The sequence below is a fragment of the Pundamilia nyererei genome, unplaced genomic scaffold (genome assembly GCF_000239375.1).
Source record: "Pundamilia nyererei isolate P.nyererei 1_Seehausen unplaced genomic scaffold, PunNye1.0 scaffold00047, whole genome shotgun sequence".
Classification (NCBI taxonomy): domain Eukaryota; kingdom Metazoa; phylum Chordata; class Actinopteri; order Cichliformes; family Cichlidae; genus Pundamilia; species Pundamilia nyererei.
The window spans coordinates 1,248,091-1,262,633 of record NW_005187448.1 but is presented as its reverse complement, the minus strand read 5'-3'; the positions used below and the strand labels follow the sequence as shown (position 1 = coordinate 1,262,633).

Genomic DNA, 14,543 nt, shown 5'->3' with positions numbered 1-14,543 from the left:
CACTATTAGCTTAAGTTTCACCGTACCTAAGTTATTAAAACACAAGTCATAAAAATGTTCATATAACCCTTGTTTGATGTTAAAACTCAACTTCCCCCCTTTTTGACACATGGGAATGTGTCAAAAAGGGGGGAAGTTGATCATTAAGTAGAAGTTGATCACCACTTCTACTTAATCTACTTACAAGTGTTTTTTCCCCCTTTATTTATTTATTTTTTCCATGCAGTCTATGGCCAGCTTATAGTTCATATTCATATTCACCTACGATTTGTCATTTGAGTTACTCTCATCAGCCTTCAGGCTCCAACTATATTGTCATTGTTTACATGAAAAATGAGCAGAGCAGGATTATGTACCAAGAAGGACGTGGCTGACTAATAATAGCGTCCACACACAAAAGAAAGAGAGATCTGGACAATGGGCGGTGCAGTTAAATAGAGGGCTCATCTCTGATCTGTCCATCGAGCTGCATCCATGGTCACATTTCTCCTGCCTCTGACTCTGGTAAGTTCCCTTCATAATACGCTCTGTGTGTAGAGTTAGACACAAGTTTTATATCTGTGCTTTCTTGATTTGCTCTCCTGATATTTAGACTGTAGTGTTGATATTTTAACCTTTGCATTTGTCAAAAATGTGTCATGCATCTCTGTACAGTGAGAATACAGATTGATCTAGTGTTAGTTTATTCAATATGTCAACCTGATGAACAGCGGGGACAAAGCATAGCAGAGACATAGACAATAATAAGTGTTTCAGTGCTATTTTGCTAGCAGCCCAGGTTCATCTTTGGGCACAGACTGTATGTACACTAAAGCTGTGCTACCATAAAGCCAAAGCAATGGGATGATCAGCTGAAATAATACAAACTGGGGAGTTTAAATCTGCAGCCAAAGCAACTATGTTCAAATCCGAGGTTGACGTAAACTTTCCAAAACACTTTGGGTGGGTTTTTTTTCATTGCCAAGTTGGCCGCACCACAGAGGGTCATAAGCATCCATGAGTTACTAGCAATAAATCCCTGATCCAGGCTGGGCACCCCAGAGCACAGTCACCCACCACAGCTGTCTATCAGTTGTCCCCTGGTCTATTTGGGGAGACAGGCCACTCTAAATTCCTCTTGGCCAGATAATCCTGAGGAGAAAGACAGGGATAAGGGACAGAAGAGATGGATGAGGGACGGCTATCTGTCTGGAATTTTCCTAATCCGCTAAGGCAGATTGTAACCCCATCGTGCTAGGTGGTCTTATGTGGTGCCATTCTCAAATGGAGCCAAATACTGAAATGAGAGGGGAGGTATGAGGAGAAAGGCTGGCCTAAATTGAAAGAGTGAAAGGGTGAGTGCTGCAAATCACTTGCAAATTTGATGAAGGACAAAGGGCACGAGACTGAGGAAAGGTAAGACCAGGTAATAACAAAAGTGAAAACAACACTTTAACAATGAGGTGTGACGATAAATTAAGTATCTTAAACACATCTTAGTGGTGTTAATGCGTCACTGTTTTTTATGGCATGTGGTAGAAAAGCAAAACTGCACTCGGTAAGTTCTGTGAAAAACTAGGACACTGATTCCACAAACATTTTGTGCCTGTATGATATTTTCATGCACAACAAACACATTTTCTTAAACATGCATTTAAAAAAAGACAAAAAAGCTTCAGCAACCTCAGACTTTAAAATGGATTTAAGGTTACCTAGACCAGCAACTTCCTTTTGTCCAAACAGGTGAAGACCGCTTAACACCTCTTATCCTCTGTCAACTCATTATTAACAATTTCCCCACCTATTGTTTGGCTCCATTTCTATATCGTTCGGTTTTAGACTTTTATAATCCATCCGCACGTGGATTTGTTTATTTTTTATCTGATCCGCTGACAAACAAATACTGCCAGTGGTTCAGCGTGTGTTTCTGTGTGTGTTTCTAATCTCTCCCGTCTCTTTTCCAGTGAGATCTCAACAGCAGGATGCCTGAACATGTGTGAGTGTTTTCTTACTATAGATACACAGACATTAAAAAACACAAAAACAGGTATTTTAAATTATGTATGTTTCTCTTCTTTTACAGCCAAGAGGTAAGACCATCTGGCTGCTAACTTGTTGATACAATATTCAACAATTTTTATAACTAAGTTAAGCTACTAAACTACATATACATCATATTTACTGATAATCTTGTGAATCATCTGAACCATGCAGCGGAAACCCAAGATCTCAGCCTCAAGGAAGCTGATGCTCAAGGTACGAGAAATCATCTGCAGACTTATTTGATTTATTTGTGTAATACACGAAGTCAGCCCACAGGAGGGCAGCAGATACAGACAACTGAAAGAAAGCCAGCATCTGAATGTTTCACTTGTCATTTGAGAAAAAATGATGTGATGAGGTGTTTTGAAAGAATCTGAACGCATATGGAAAACATCATTTTATGTTGGTTTGACAGAGTCTGATGGTGGCAAAGGCCAAGGAGGAATTGGAGCAGGAGATTTTAGACAAAGAGGAGGAGAAACATAGGTACCTGGCTGAGAGAGCGCCTCCTTTAAATATGAGTGGCCTGAGCCTTGGCCAGCTTCAGGTATGTTCGCTACAGATTCCCCCAAATCTCTCATTTTTCTTTCCATCCTTTGCAGTGACAACTTAGATCATTCCCAAATTATGTCAATAAAGCAAATCAGGACAAGAAACCAAGTAAAGAAAGGACTGCACATGATTTCATACTAAGTTTTCCTTTGTGCATGTGTAGGATCTCTGCAGGGAGCTACATGCTAAGATAGATGTAGTTGACGAGGAGCGATATGACATTGAAGCTAAGGTCATGCTCAACACACGCGAGGTTGGTACACTTTATTATCCCAGCGCATTTCCAATAAGTAGAATTTGAAATGTTTCATATCAGTTATACGTATATTGTGCAACACTATGAGCACCATGAGAAACTCCTACATCCTGCTCCCTCCACTCTGTGTCACTCGACCAGATTAAAGACCTGAATATCAAGGTGCTGGACCTCAGGGGGAAATTCAAGAGGCCTAATCTTCGACGTGTCCGTGTGTCAGCTGACGCCATCCTTCGCTCGCTGCTGGGATCCAAGCACAAAGTCTCTATGGACCTGCGAGCCAATCTCAAGTCTGTCAAGAAAGAGGACACTGAAAAGGTGCATGAAAAATGGATAAAAGAGAAGATGCAATCATGCATATGCACACAGAATACACTGAAACCAGGCTGAGCAATGTCTGTGCAGATATGCATTCAGGTACTGTAAGATACAGACATGATGTCAGCGCTTGAGATGTCATGGAACACCTGGAAACAGTGTGTGTGAAAAGTGTGTTTAAGACACCGAGTAGGAAGCCACTGCAGGGCGGGGGCCGTGTGTTTGTGAGAGAAGGCACCGAACACAAGACAATGATCCCATTGTACACCGAATATTAGCCTTTGTGGCCACGTCTCCCAACTCCTGAGTGCATGCATGTGCAGATTAGCTTGTTCCGGTGTGTGTATACCTGTGAATGATGTGTGTCTCTCCAAGTGTGAGGTAAACCAGTTATACTAGTATGGTAATAAACAATTCTCCAAAGGGCTTCCCATTGAAATGAACAGGTCTCAAAGGCTTAGATGCAACAATAACATTTTCTGAAGCTGCTCTACTTTGCAGCCTCTGTTTTTAGTCTTTTATACTCCCTGTTGCACAATCCAACTGTCTCCCTTATCTGCAGAAGAGGCCAGTGGAGGACAGTGACTGGAGGAAGAATGTGGAAGCCATGTCAGGGATGGAGGGAAGGAAGAAGATGTTTGATGCAGCTAAAGGTTCTGCGCAGTGAAGCCAGGAGGTGGGCTGGGGTCACATCAGTGACATCACTCCCCTACATCTGAATCCGTCCTGGTCTTCCTGGGTCTATTGTGGCGTCTGTGTTGTTGTTTTGCGCTGATGTCCCTGCGGATGCTCCTGCCATGGAGGTGACAGTATGCCCCCACACCCCTGAAAGGCTTTCAACTATTCTGTCAGCTTTGTTTTTGATAAGGTTTTGACTCTGTCTGTTATGTAAGATTATTTGTACTTTTCACACCATGTTGCACCAAAGCCTCAGACAATCGGCCTGATGTTTGTATGGCGGACAAATGTGCCAAATTAAACTGTACGTGGGATTGTTTTGCTTGGGGATAAACTTTAACCTTGTAATGTAGATTATCAAATAATAGTGGTAAAAAAAAAGGTGCACTTCATTGGCTGGACTGAAAGGGAAAAAGAACGAATAAAATATCAAAAGTATACTTTACATGAAACATTTTTCTGTGTGATACTCCTTCATGTGTGATCAGCTGCTGTATTCAGATATATAAACTGCTTTTATAAACTCCTGTTGCAGTAGGACCAGCTTTTTATTGCAGGTTGCAGACAGCAGACAGAGCAAATGCACAGATGAACACGTGCAGTTTAAATGGTTTGTGTGTGTTCTTATGGCTAAAGTATCATCCACTACCAAAAAATGCTTATTTCTACTCCAGTCTGAACACAATTTGTTCAGTCTGTGATGCCAACCTTGCCAACAACTCCCATATGGTTAAGACATTTAACTGCTAGATCATACTGACTGGGATTGACTCCCAGGACACCTGGGATTAATGGGAACAATACCTTGCTGTGCTCAACCTCACTAAAAGAAAGTTCCTACTTTGATCCGATGAATCCGCTCTGCAACCTAATATATACTTAAAAACGGCAAGCATCACTACTGCTAATAGCTTTTCAATATCGGTTGCAGTTACTTGTTAGTTTGAAGGATTACTGTTTGCTGCAACAACTTGTACATTTTAACTGATATGCTTTGTGTGCATGCTGTCCAGATGTAAAGCACTTCTGTGTGTTTTGCATGTCCATAAAGCACACTCTGCTTCAGTACTTTTAAAAATCGCCTTACCCAAATGGATGCAAAGCACCCGCAGTCGTCTTGTGTCTGTAAATATAACTTTTGTTGGGAATGTCTTTCTGTTTTATTTCCGTTTGTTTGATCAGGTCTTTCCTGAAAATGTAAGGCTAACTTTAGACACAGGAACATTAGAACAGACTGAATGGACACTGATGCATAAACACACAGAGTTCATTACAGGACCTAAAATGATACAGCAGGCAGGGGCATGCAAACTATTTCCATAAGATAGCAGATGCATGATAGACCAACAACGCATGCTATAAGACAGCCTCTTCTTTAAATAAATGGGAAGCAGACTTTCACAGGTCAAACTTGAAAGAGCCTTGATATGCATCTTATGCTATGCCTCAGTTATCAGTTACGATAATATCTAACTTTGTTTAGTGAGGAACTGCACAGAGTATAACAGACACAGATGTGATATAAAGAGTGTAGGTCAGAGTCCAGCACACATGGGCTCCAGAGAAAGGTGTGGACTCACACAGCAAACACTCTGACTCAGACTGTAGTGAGAGTCCAGTACAAGAAAGGATAACATATATTTGTATGCTTTATTATTCTCATTTAATAAGAGTTTGATTGCTATTAACTCCTTGTTGTACTTGTGCAGGTTTTCCTTTTAGCTACAGCCTGTAAGATCCACACAAACAAAATGAATACAAGTGTAAGATTAATTATTCTGGGATGTTTTATTGCCATTGCCCGAATAAGCGAAGTGTCCAGGGGCGGGAAAGGAGTGCCAGGTACAGGTATTACGCTTTCCACACTTCCACTTCCACCATACAAGGTGCTCTCTGGCGCGCGCTCTCCCCACCCCTCACTCAGTCTGTCAGGTGGGGAGCTTACCTTTGTGGTCACGTGACGCGTCTGTGCGCTGCACCGGGCTAAAGGTGGACTGCTTTGTGCCGCGGTGACTGTAATTCGACTGCCGTCGTCTGAGTGCCAGTCGACTTCGTCTGTGATCGTAGCTGGAAACTATTTTATTTTCTCAATATGTCTGTAAGTCGGAGAAACTGGTCGGCTTTGTCCAGGTAAGATTCAAGGACTTCTGGGTTTCTATAGCGACTAATTACCTGTGTTACCTGCGTTTCAGAGCGATGCCCGCGCCTGTGCTTTTTAATAGATGCTGGATGTTTAGGAACGCGCATAATTGTTGCATGTTGCAGGGTTTTCACTCTGGCAACAAAGCATCCCAATTTGGAAGAAATGTTTTATTACATTCATATAGTAACTGTGTAACATGCAGTCAAACTGTGTCGGTTGGTGCCACTGTTATACAGTCACTTCTGCCTTTTTTTGCCCGTTACAGTCTGGAGATAACGGAGAGTTTTGTTCTGTTTGGCCCTTGCTGAGCTCAGTTAAAAAGGAAACACCAGCCTGCCGCTCTGCAGCTGGCTGATTGAATCCACTGATAATTCTTTTTAAACAGGATGCAAAATACAGCCACAAAAAGCGGTTGATGAACAAGTAAAGCAGGTTCCCTGTAACGCTTATTAATCTTTCCTTTTAAAGTACAAACCAAAAACAAATAGTGTGGAGGATCCACTCATCGAGTTCTCATGTACAGCACGCTGTTTTACATATGTCCACCACCCGTATCCTCACTGAGCCTCTGTTGTTTTTGTTTGTTTGTTTTTCCATATTCGCTGATTGTCTTGATTCAGCCTTGCACGACAGTGGACAATGGAGGACGAGGAGGAGGTGGAGCGGGAGAAGAGGAGGAGGGTGAAGAGCTCAAGCACCAGTGCTGACCAAGATGATGACTCCAGCCCCACTCCCACTCCTACAAACACATCTGCCAGCGAGAGCGCCTTTGGGACAGACTCCTCAAGTGAAATGTCCCAAAGCTCCAACAGGTTGTTCTCATAGTTTAGTAAAACAAATATGTCATGTTGGACTCATACGCTGTCTAAACACAATCCTCTTTGTGGACTTTGTCTGTGTGCCTGTTTTGTTCTTTTGGTTTCTGAAGGCCTTTTTAGTGGTTTCAAACTAGCAAAGGGATGATTCTCACAGTTTTGCCCCGTGGGAGTGTTTCTGTATACGTTTCAAACCCATGAAAACACCTGATACTCACGCAGGGAAAGTATGAAATGCTGTCAGAAACCCCGACAGCTGAGTACCTGTCTTCAAAGAGCCTTTTATAATAGAAACCTGATCAGATGCAGGAGTCTCTCTAGAGACCATTCATCACATGTGTTGGTCATTAATGTGCACATATGTACTGTTTATTGCCAGCATGGAGCAGGTACAGCTTGACTTTGTGGAGATGCTGCGAGTGCGTGACGAAAGGCGAAGGATGCGGCACGTGGAAACGTTGAGACAACAGAAGGATGGAGGGGAGGATGAAGCTGAGGTCAGCAAAGGAGGAGGCGCCAGGGTAGAGCTGCTGGGAGACATGGATGAAGAGAAGGAAAGTGTTGTCAAACCACAGCCACCAGTAAAAACGTCTTCTCACAGTCCCACCAGCAGCAGCAAAAGTAGAACCAGCATCTCAAGCAAAAAAGTAAGAAGGAAGTTGCTCCTTAATTTCTGGAAGAAAATCTAAAGAAAAAAACATCTCACAGATCTTTTAAATGTGCTTGAGTTTCACAAGACTGCAACAGTGAAAGTCTGTAACTCAGCTGCCAAATAATGATGTAAATCGAGATTTTTCACGTGATTATTTAGAACTTTTGTCCACCTGGAGTGGAAGAAACAAGGTCATAACCTCAGTTTTGATTAAATGACCAACAGAGAGATTTTGTTGATTCTCTGAGAAACGTTACAAATGATAAAACATGAACTGACAGATCCTTTGACAAGAAAGCACCAATCTTCCCTCACACACTAAGTCATGACACCAGTAGCAGCACCCTGTACAGTTAACTGCTATCCCACACAGAGGGGGAGTTAATTATTCTCTAGATTTTACAACAACAAACCGTTTTTTGTAGTGCAGCATATGATGTCATTTTTGCTATTAAAGACCAACGCTGGTGTGGGCATTTTCCTCCTGTGGTCACAAGAAGAAGTTAGAATCTACTTTTAACTTACAGCTTTAGAAAAAGAAGACAACCCTTTACTCCCCGTCTTGTTTCCGGACTTGAACTCTCCCCGCGAGTCAAGTGACCATGCAAATCATCTCTAAAGCTTTGATAAGACGTGCTTAAGGCCATAATTTGAACTTTATCTTTTATTACCTTCGCAGGCTGCTTTAGCTCTGTGTATCTGCAAATGAGGCCATAACCGCGCCGTGTTATGTAATGCAAGGTGTGTCGTCTGTACAAAAGCTTGTGTGCTATGTGCTCATGCTGATTGTCTGCCTGTTTCTTCCTTTGTCAGCATGAAAATGAAGAGTCATCAGGCAAAGACCCTGATCCAAAACCCTCCTCCAGCCCAGCTCGCAAGTTTGTCAGGTTAACAGTGACATTTCTTTTTTGTTGCTCTTTTGTTCTTTGTTGGCTGATCACCTAAAAGGATCAAATGCATTTTATTTCGATAAGATAAAGGTTACTGATTCCACAAATGGAAATGAAAGCACCGGAACAATGTAGAAATATAAAAGAGAAAACAGGACGTATAAGATTGTTTTGTATAGATCGTGAACCACATAAAGATATCCAGAGAATAAGATGGAAGAGTAAAAAAAATCTGCCTTCAGTTTTCACGTTAGACGCACAGATCAGAGAAAACTGTACTTTCAGTGGTCACTAGTTCCTTTCTCTTCAACTTCTCCTTAAACTCACTTCTCTTTCTTGCCTTTCAGTTCTGTCTCCATCTCACTTGACAAGAGTCCATCTGCCAGCGGGCGCACAACTCCCATGAGCCCCGGTTCTCCGTCAGCCCCCTGGTCACCTCGCGAACACTGGACTTCCCCCTGCCAGAGTCCCTCTCCTCGGGGAGCTCAAAGCCCTGTTCACAATGGGCACACGGAGGAGGTAGTTCACCACACACACACGCACAAAGAAACACAAACACAAATAAACTGACATGTTCGTCTCAGCTTCAAGCTTTGCTTGTCAAATGCTGTATGAGGCCAGGTAAGCACTGACGCTGCATCTTATCAATCCAGTGTGGGCACCAGCGCCCTCTGGTGTTATAAAGAGTAAAGCTTCCTTATGGCGGTAAAAACAGTCTTGGCTCCAGAGAGGTACCTGCAGCTAAACAGCAAACCTAAGTTGCTCTAATTTCTCTCAGACCGGCGTGAATCGCTCCACCAGTGGAAACTTTGAACAGGCAAACAAACCTGCCTTCATCAGACAGAGCTCCAGGACTGTATCTTTCAGGGTAAACACTGACACACACGCACACACAAATACATGCACGAGGACACAAAACCATTCAGGCATTCTTCCTGGCAAACGTCAGCATGAACTTTTGCCAATTTGACTGTTAAAACACGATTTTATCTGCCGTCAGCTTTCAGAATATCAGTTCAGGATAATTTGCTTGTGCCAGTCAAGCTTCCAGCTCATGTTAATAGCTACATGAATATTGACCAGCTCTTACTGCTGACTGGTTGCTTTGTTAACACCCAAACACATCCCCGTGCAGAGGATTATTGAGCAGGTCACTTGCTGTAAGTGCCGCTAACACGCACTCACACAGGCTCGGTCTTCCACAGATGATGAGAAAGAAAGAAGAGGATCCTTCGCCGCTCCAGAGGAGGTAAGGAAACAGCCTTGTGTTCATTTTGTATCAGCCTCGCTTAGTTGGTTTGCTGACTTGCTTCTTCTGTTGTAGCTCCAGTGTGAGGATGGCCTCCAAGAAGTTTGAACCCAACACCGTGAGATAACTTTAATTGACTTTCACCTAATATGATTGATAATCAGTAATCATTCATCGCTTATCCATTATTTTCTTGTTTGGCACTTTACAAAAACACAATTATATTTACAGTTATAGGATTATGAGATCTGTAGACCTGCTAGCACTACACACAATGTTATGCATAGATCATTTACAGTGTTGATTGTCTTTGTTTTGAAGCAGGACCAAAATGAGGATGAAAACAAAGCATCATCTTTCCAGAGAAAGTGAGTTTGACAATTTTTTCATCTTTATTTATTTGTTTATATTTTATTGAGTGTAACTGATTACACTTGTACATTAATGTATTCTGTCTTCCCAGCTCTAGGCAGAGGATTTCATCTAGATCCATCCAGGAAAAGATGGAGAGGCTGGCTCAGGCAGCGCAGGTCAGCCTCTCAGCCCTCCATGTACTAAAGGGGAAATTATGTTCCTGTGTTCTGTAGCAAACATCAACTGTCAGTCGCCAATGGTCTTCTCTTGGCTCTTCATCCACAGAAGTCCGAGCTGACGCGATTCCCGGATGTCACCCAGAGGACTCTGGTCCTGCTGGAAGAAGTGTCCAGGAAGAGAGAGATCTTTGAGAAGGAGCAGCAGGTGCAGAGCCCCACCAGCCCCGGAGTTTCCAAACAGGTACAGTCATCATTTGCCCAAAAGCTCTTTTCAGTATTAGATGTGTGCGTAGCGTTAGTTAACAAATGATTTTGTAACTGTTGTTGATTTCAGGAAATTAGAGGCTTGACATCAGGAATGTCAGAGCGGATCAACCGCTGGCTCCACAAGAGCAACAAAGCTGGGTCTTCGCACAGTCCTGCTGTAAGTGCAGTGTATGGAAGCCAGGGGGCAGTATTACTCTTTGAGCTGTAAGTCCTGGCTGAGCAGGACGTAGTTCGTTGTTTGTGTTGCCTACATTAAATTAAAGAGTTTGCCATTATGTAGGTAACTACGTAAAACGCATGACTGTCGTTAATCGTGAAGAAAGTTCTGATCAATTAATTCTTTTTAAACACAGATTTTTTTCTACTCTGGTAAACTCAGGAAAGTCATTTAGGCATTAAATGAATGGGAACGTTTCATTTAATTTCAAAAGTAGCTCAAAGAATTTGATCTTAAGAATTTAGAGTTGGATGTTTAACTTAATTAAGCTGTTCAGAAAGCTTCATACGACATACCCTACTTGCTGTTAGATGTTTTTGGCTGCACAAATCTTATCTTTGTTATATCTGAGCAAAAACAATGTCTATCTGGGTAAATTCATAAGCACACTCTAAAGCAGAGGGTCTCTCTCAGGATGTCTTGAATTGTTATCTGTGGCACCTACAGAAACACTGGCATGACTGACTTCGTGCTAATCTGTCCTAACATCACTTTTGTCAGAGTAGAGTGACCCGTTCCTCCTGCTTTGTGCCATTGGCTTTTTAGCAGTTATCTATTGAGCATGAAGAAATGCTTAAGTCAGTCCAAATTGTCAAACGACATAAAGACCATTTTAGGGTGTGTTTACAAAACTATTTGCCCCGTGAGAGCTTCAGAAATATTTCAAGACTCCAGATTTAAAGAGCGTTTTTTTCTTTCTCTTCACTGTAATAAGAACTGAAATAATGATTCTGTTTCTGATTTGTAGGATTTGAGACATGTGGACATTTCTAGTAAGAGGAGCCTGTTTGAGAATAGCGGTGAAGACAGTGTCTCTAAATCCAGCCCTGGAAAAATCTGAAGTGAAGGAAGTTTATTTATAATGTCCAACAGGTAAGGATACAAGTGCTACTGAGTTAGTCTTACATGCTGTGGAGGCAGATTTACCAACTCCACAAATGAAGCAAACAAGAGGAAGCCGTACATGTTTCACTGAACTTTAAAGGCGCTCCTTCAATTATAAATTGCTCTTATTGTGCTTGTGTTTGCAGGATTGCAGGATTTTGAGATGGCGAAGGGAGAGGCAGAGATTTGGAAGATTAACGGATTTGATGACTGAGTGATTTTTTTCCCCTTTGCTGTCAAAGCACAAATGTAAAACAGGCGGGAGGAAGAGAGAGAAATGGCCTGTTGGGTTGTATCTTTAGAGGACTGAAAAGGAGGAAACTGCTTTTAAAGTTAAAAAGCTTCTATCTTACACTTTTGCTTTGCTTCTTTAAAAAATACGTTTTTTAACATTAAAATACCCCCAAAAAACGTGTCAGTGATGTTTTATTTGTTCGCCTTAACGTTGTGTAATTTCTTTGAGCACTTTAAACAGGTGAAGGCTTTAAGGATTATATCTTTTACTGGATTACACCGCTGGGATTGCTGGAGTTGTAATATGTGTGTGTCTTGTTTAATTTGCCAGTGTAATTTTCTTCTTTTTTTTTGGTTTCATCTGGACTTGTGGACGAGATTCTGTCTTTCTAAGTAATAAAATGTTTTACTACCATAACTGTCCGTCACTGTTTCTTTTTAAATAGCCCTGGATGAATAAACGCACTTTACCTTATCTCAGACCGGGATGCATATAGATAAGCGCTCCGTGCCTGTGTTTCGTCTACAACAAGCTGCCATACAAGGAAACCAGAATGTGTGCATGCGTGTGTGCGTACGTGCGTGTGTGTGCGTGCGTGTGTGTGCGTGCGTGTGCGAATCAGCTGTCTGTGATCTTTTTGGCTCTGCAGCCCACAGTCATGCTCACAGCGGCCTTTTTGGGAAATGGTGATAAAGGAGAGTACATGCTATCTAGAAAGTTATTAATAACACAACAAGGGGTCCTAAAGCCTCATCCGCACAACACAGTCCGTCCTTCACCCGCTGACACTCACCCCACGCTCCCGTTAGAGAAAGTGGGACCTGTCTTGTGCTGCAAATCCACTCTCTCCGGGTCTCTGTCTTGATCCCTTCATCTGATCCTCAGGTACGATTGACTAACTGTAACGTAACGTGTGCACACGAAAGAAAGTGTTTTAACTGGAAAGTATTGAAGCTTTTATTGATTTGAACAGAAAGTGAAAAATTCATGATTGGCTTTTTTCCTAAGTAATCAGATTTGCTGCCGCGCACCTGAACGCGCCCTGTCATGTCAGACAACGAGGAAGTGGTGGAGGAGTATGAGGAGTAGGTTGGATTTTTTTTCTACTTAAAATACTTCTAAATGTATCCCGAGAGTACATCCACCGTTTGTCACTGACACGTGGTTTCTTTGCAGCAACTGCATGATCATTTTACACTGTCATGCATTTGTCTTTTTGATCATAATAGTAACGCGCCTATGTGATTCATTTTCACAGGGAGGTGGAAGGTAAGACCTCTCATCATGACTCATACACAGCGCAGTCACTCTGTGGTTAAAACCCTGTTGTGCAGGCAAATGCTTTCTCTTGGCTAATCCGACGAGCGTGATGTAAAAACTGCTGTACTGTACACTCACTGCGCTCTTATAAGGATTTAAGAGGAATGTAAAGACATGTTGTTAATTGTGTGTAGTTTGAATGAAATGTCAAGATCGTCCATAAATCAAACGTAAATGTTCTGCCTGTTTGTCAACTCCTAATCAGGTGTAGGAGGAGGTTATTACATGTATGTGTGAGAGTTACAGAATTACCGTGTTTTTCATGGTAAGTTTAATTATAATGCAACACAAAAGCACAAATTATATGTGAAGTCAGGAATCACCAGTGGGAAAGGTTTGCCTTAAGGACTTCCTGCCAGAAAGTTTTCTTTTCTATTCTTTTGTTGCAGCTCGGTGTGGTTTAGGTAAGGATCACAATCTGGATTAAAAATGAGCGAATCAAATGCTTATATTGTGATTACTCCTAAGTCAGTGTTTCATTAGTTAGTATCATTAATTGGTTTGACTTTGTGTGCTAGAAACAACAGTTTGTAGAGTTTGCACTTCTGATTATGTGAAAAGATTGTTCACGTGTTTCTCTCTGCGGTTTCTCCGGCTGCACGACACAGAAGAGGAGGCCGCTGAAGGTACTGACGGCGCTGATATTTATAAATGAGTGTCAAGGTCATCGATGAATGCTTTTGTCACGTTTCAATAGCACACATCAAGGGTGATGTGGAGGAGCGGTCGACAGCAGTTATCCTGAGAGTCTCTGGGATAAATAGCAGCGCTGTGACTGAGCTTCATCTATAAACACATTTAAAGTGATTGTGATGAATCTCACTTTGAAAGAGATTCTTTGATGTATTTGCTAACTTACTTTGCTTGCTCAGCTATTCTTCTTATTTATTTAACCTCCTTACATTACTTTAATTACTTGACTTACTCTGTTTACTTACTTCACCTACTTCTCATCGCTTTGCTAACTACTTTTCTGCTTTGCTCATCAGAGGAGCAAGGGGTAGATGAGGAGGAGGAGCAGGAGGAGGAGGAGGAAGAGGAAGGTATAATTGGGCAGATGTAATGTTTTTCCCCGGCACAGTGCATTGATAGCAACCTGAGGGTGAATTTGTTGATGTGGAAACCACATACTATGTTTGCTCGTTGCCTGTTTGTTTATAGAGCAGTTTCAGTCTAAGAAAAACAAAAGAAAACGATGTGGACGCAAAACATTCAACAGAATCAGACAAGACAGAAGATATCAGTTATGTTCACAGGATGACTCCTCTCGTCTCTTTCCCTGTGACTGTACTAAAGAGGTTATTGATCAGGGAGAGTGATTGTTCAGGCTTAGTGAAAGTTAACATTCTTTCTGTGATAAGTCATTATTTGCTTCCTTCTCCACCAGAGGCTCCACAGGAGGAAGACAAACCTGCTGCAGAAGAGGAGGCCAACGAAGAACAAGGTAGACGTTACTAAAAACTTAATGGAGACTTTCCCCAAGTGTGTGTGTGTGTGTGTGTGTGTGTGTG

The 14,543-nt window shown here is 42.0% G+C and overlaps 3 protein-coding genes across 7 annotated transcripts in view; all 3 read left to right on the top strand.

The window, feature by feature from the left end:
* Positions 1–428: 428 nt before the first annotated feature.
* Positions 429–4,245, top strand: tnni1a (troponin I type 1a (skeletal, slow)). The gene is made up of 8 exons (XM_005732513.2): positions 429–504; positions 1,944–1,975; positions 2,063–2,069; positions 2,194–2,235; positions 2,438–2,569; positions 2,738–2,827; positions 2,972–3,148; positions 3,711–4,245. The coding sequence occupies exons 2-8, from the start codon at positions 1,962–1,964 to the stop codon at positions 3,813–3,815; spliced, it is 567 nt and encodes a 188-aa protein (XP_005732570.1). The 5' UTR covers positions 429–504; positions 1,944–1,961; the 3' UTR covers positions 3,816–4,245.
* A 1,517-nt stretch (positions 4,246–5,762) lies between these two features.
* Positions 5,763–12,115, top strand: lad1 (ladinin). Of its 2 annotated transcripts, none has more exons than XM_005732512.2 (14): positions 5,763–5,956; positions 6,590–6,781; positions 7,164–7,431; positions 8,250–8,323; positions 8,674–8,845; positions 9,105–9,194; positions 9,532–9,575; positions 9,651–9,693; positions 9,900–9,943; positions 10,039–10,105; positions 10,215–10,349; positions 10,443–10,532; positions 11,341–11,465; positions 11,624–12,115. In XM_005732512.2, the coding sequence occupies exons 1-13, from the start codon at positions 5,919–5,921 to the stop codon at positions 11,431–11,433; spliced, it is 1,350 nt and encodes a 449-aa protein (XP_005732569.1). In that variant the 5' UTR covers positions 5,763–5,918; the 3' UTR covers positions 11,434–11,465; positions 11,624–12,115. The 2 variants fall into 2 exon arrangements, with proteins under 2 accessions (XP_005732569.1, XP_005732568.1); XM_005732511.2 differs by having other exon boundaries at positions 9,897–9,943.
* Positions 12,116–12,434: 319 nt separating this feature from the next.
* tnnt2a (troponin T type 2a (cardiac)) overlaps positions 12,435–14,543 on the top strand; it is a 7,797-nt gene continuing 5,688 nt past the window's right edge. The window contains exons 1-5 of one of the 4 annotated variants that reach the window (XM_013910712.1): positions 12,435–12,597; positions 12,721–12,797; positions 12,971–12,981; positions 13,644–13,658; positions 14,420–14,476. In XM_013910712.1, the coding sequence (XP_013766166.1) occupies positions 12,760–12,797; positions 12,971–12,981; positions 13,644–13,658; positions 14,420–14,476 (121 nt within the window). In that variant the 5' untranslated portion in view covers positions 12,435–12,597; positions 12,721–12,759. The other 3 variants (XM_013910711.1, XM_013910713.1, XM_013910710.1) reach the window with 3 other exon arrangements.

Bases quoted from the DNA above. Each gene is read 5' to 3' on its own strand.
- tnni1a (XM_005732513.2), top strand. The intron at 2,236-2,437 runs GTACGAGAAATC...TTGGTTTGACAG, and splicing joins CAAGGAAGCTGATGCTCAAG to AGTCTGATGGTGGCAAAGGC. The intron at 2,570-2,737 runs GTATGTTCGCTA...GTGCATGTGTAG, and splicing joins TGAGCCTTGGCCAGCTTCAG to GATCTCTGCAGGGAGCTACA.
- lad1 (XM_005732511.2), top strand. From the start codon at position 5,919: ATGTCTGTAAGTCGGAGAAACTGGTCGGCTTTGTCCAG. The intron at 7,432-8,249 runs GTAAGAAGGAAG...TTCCTTTGTCAG, and splicing joins CCAGCATCTCAAGCAAAAAA to CATGAAAATGAAGAGTCATC. The intron at 9,576-9,650 runs GTAAGGAAACAG...CTTCTGTTGTAG, and splicing joins CCTTCGCCGCTCCAGAGGAG to CTCCAGTGTGAGGATGGCCT.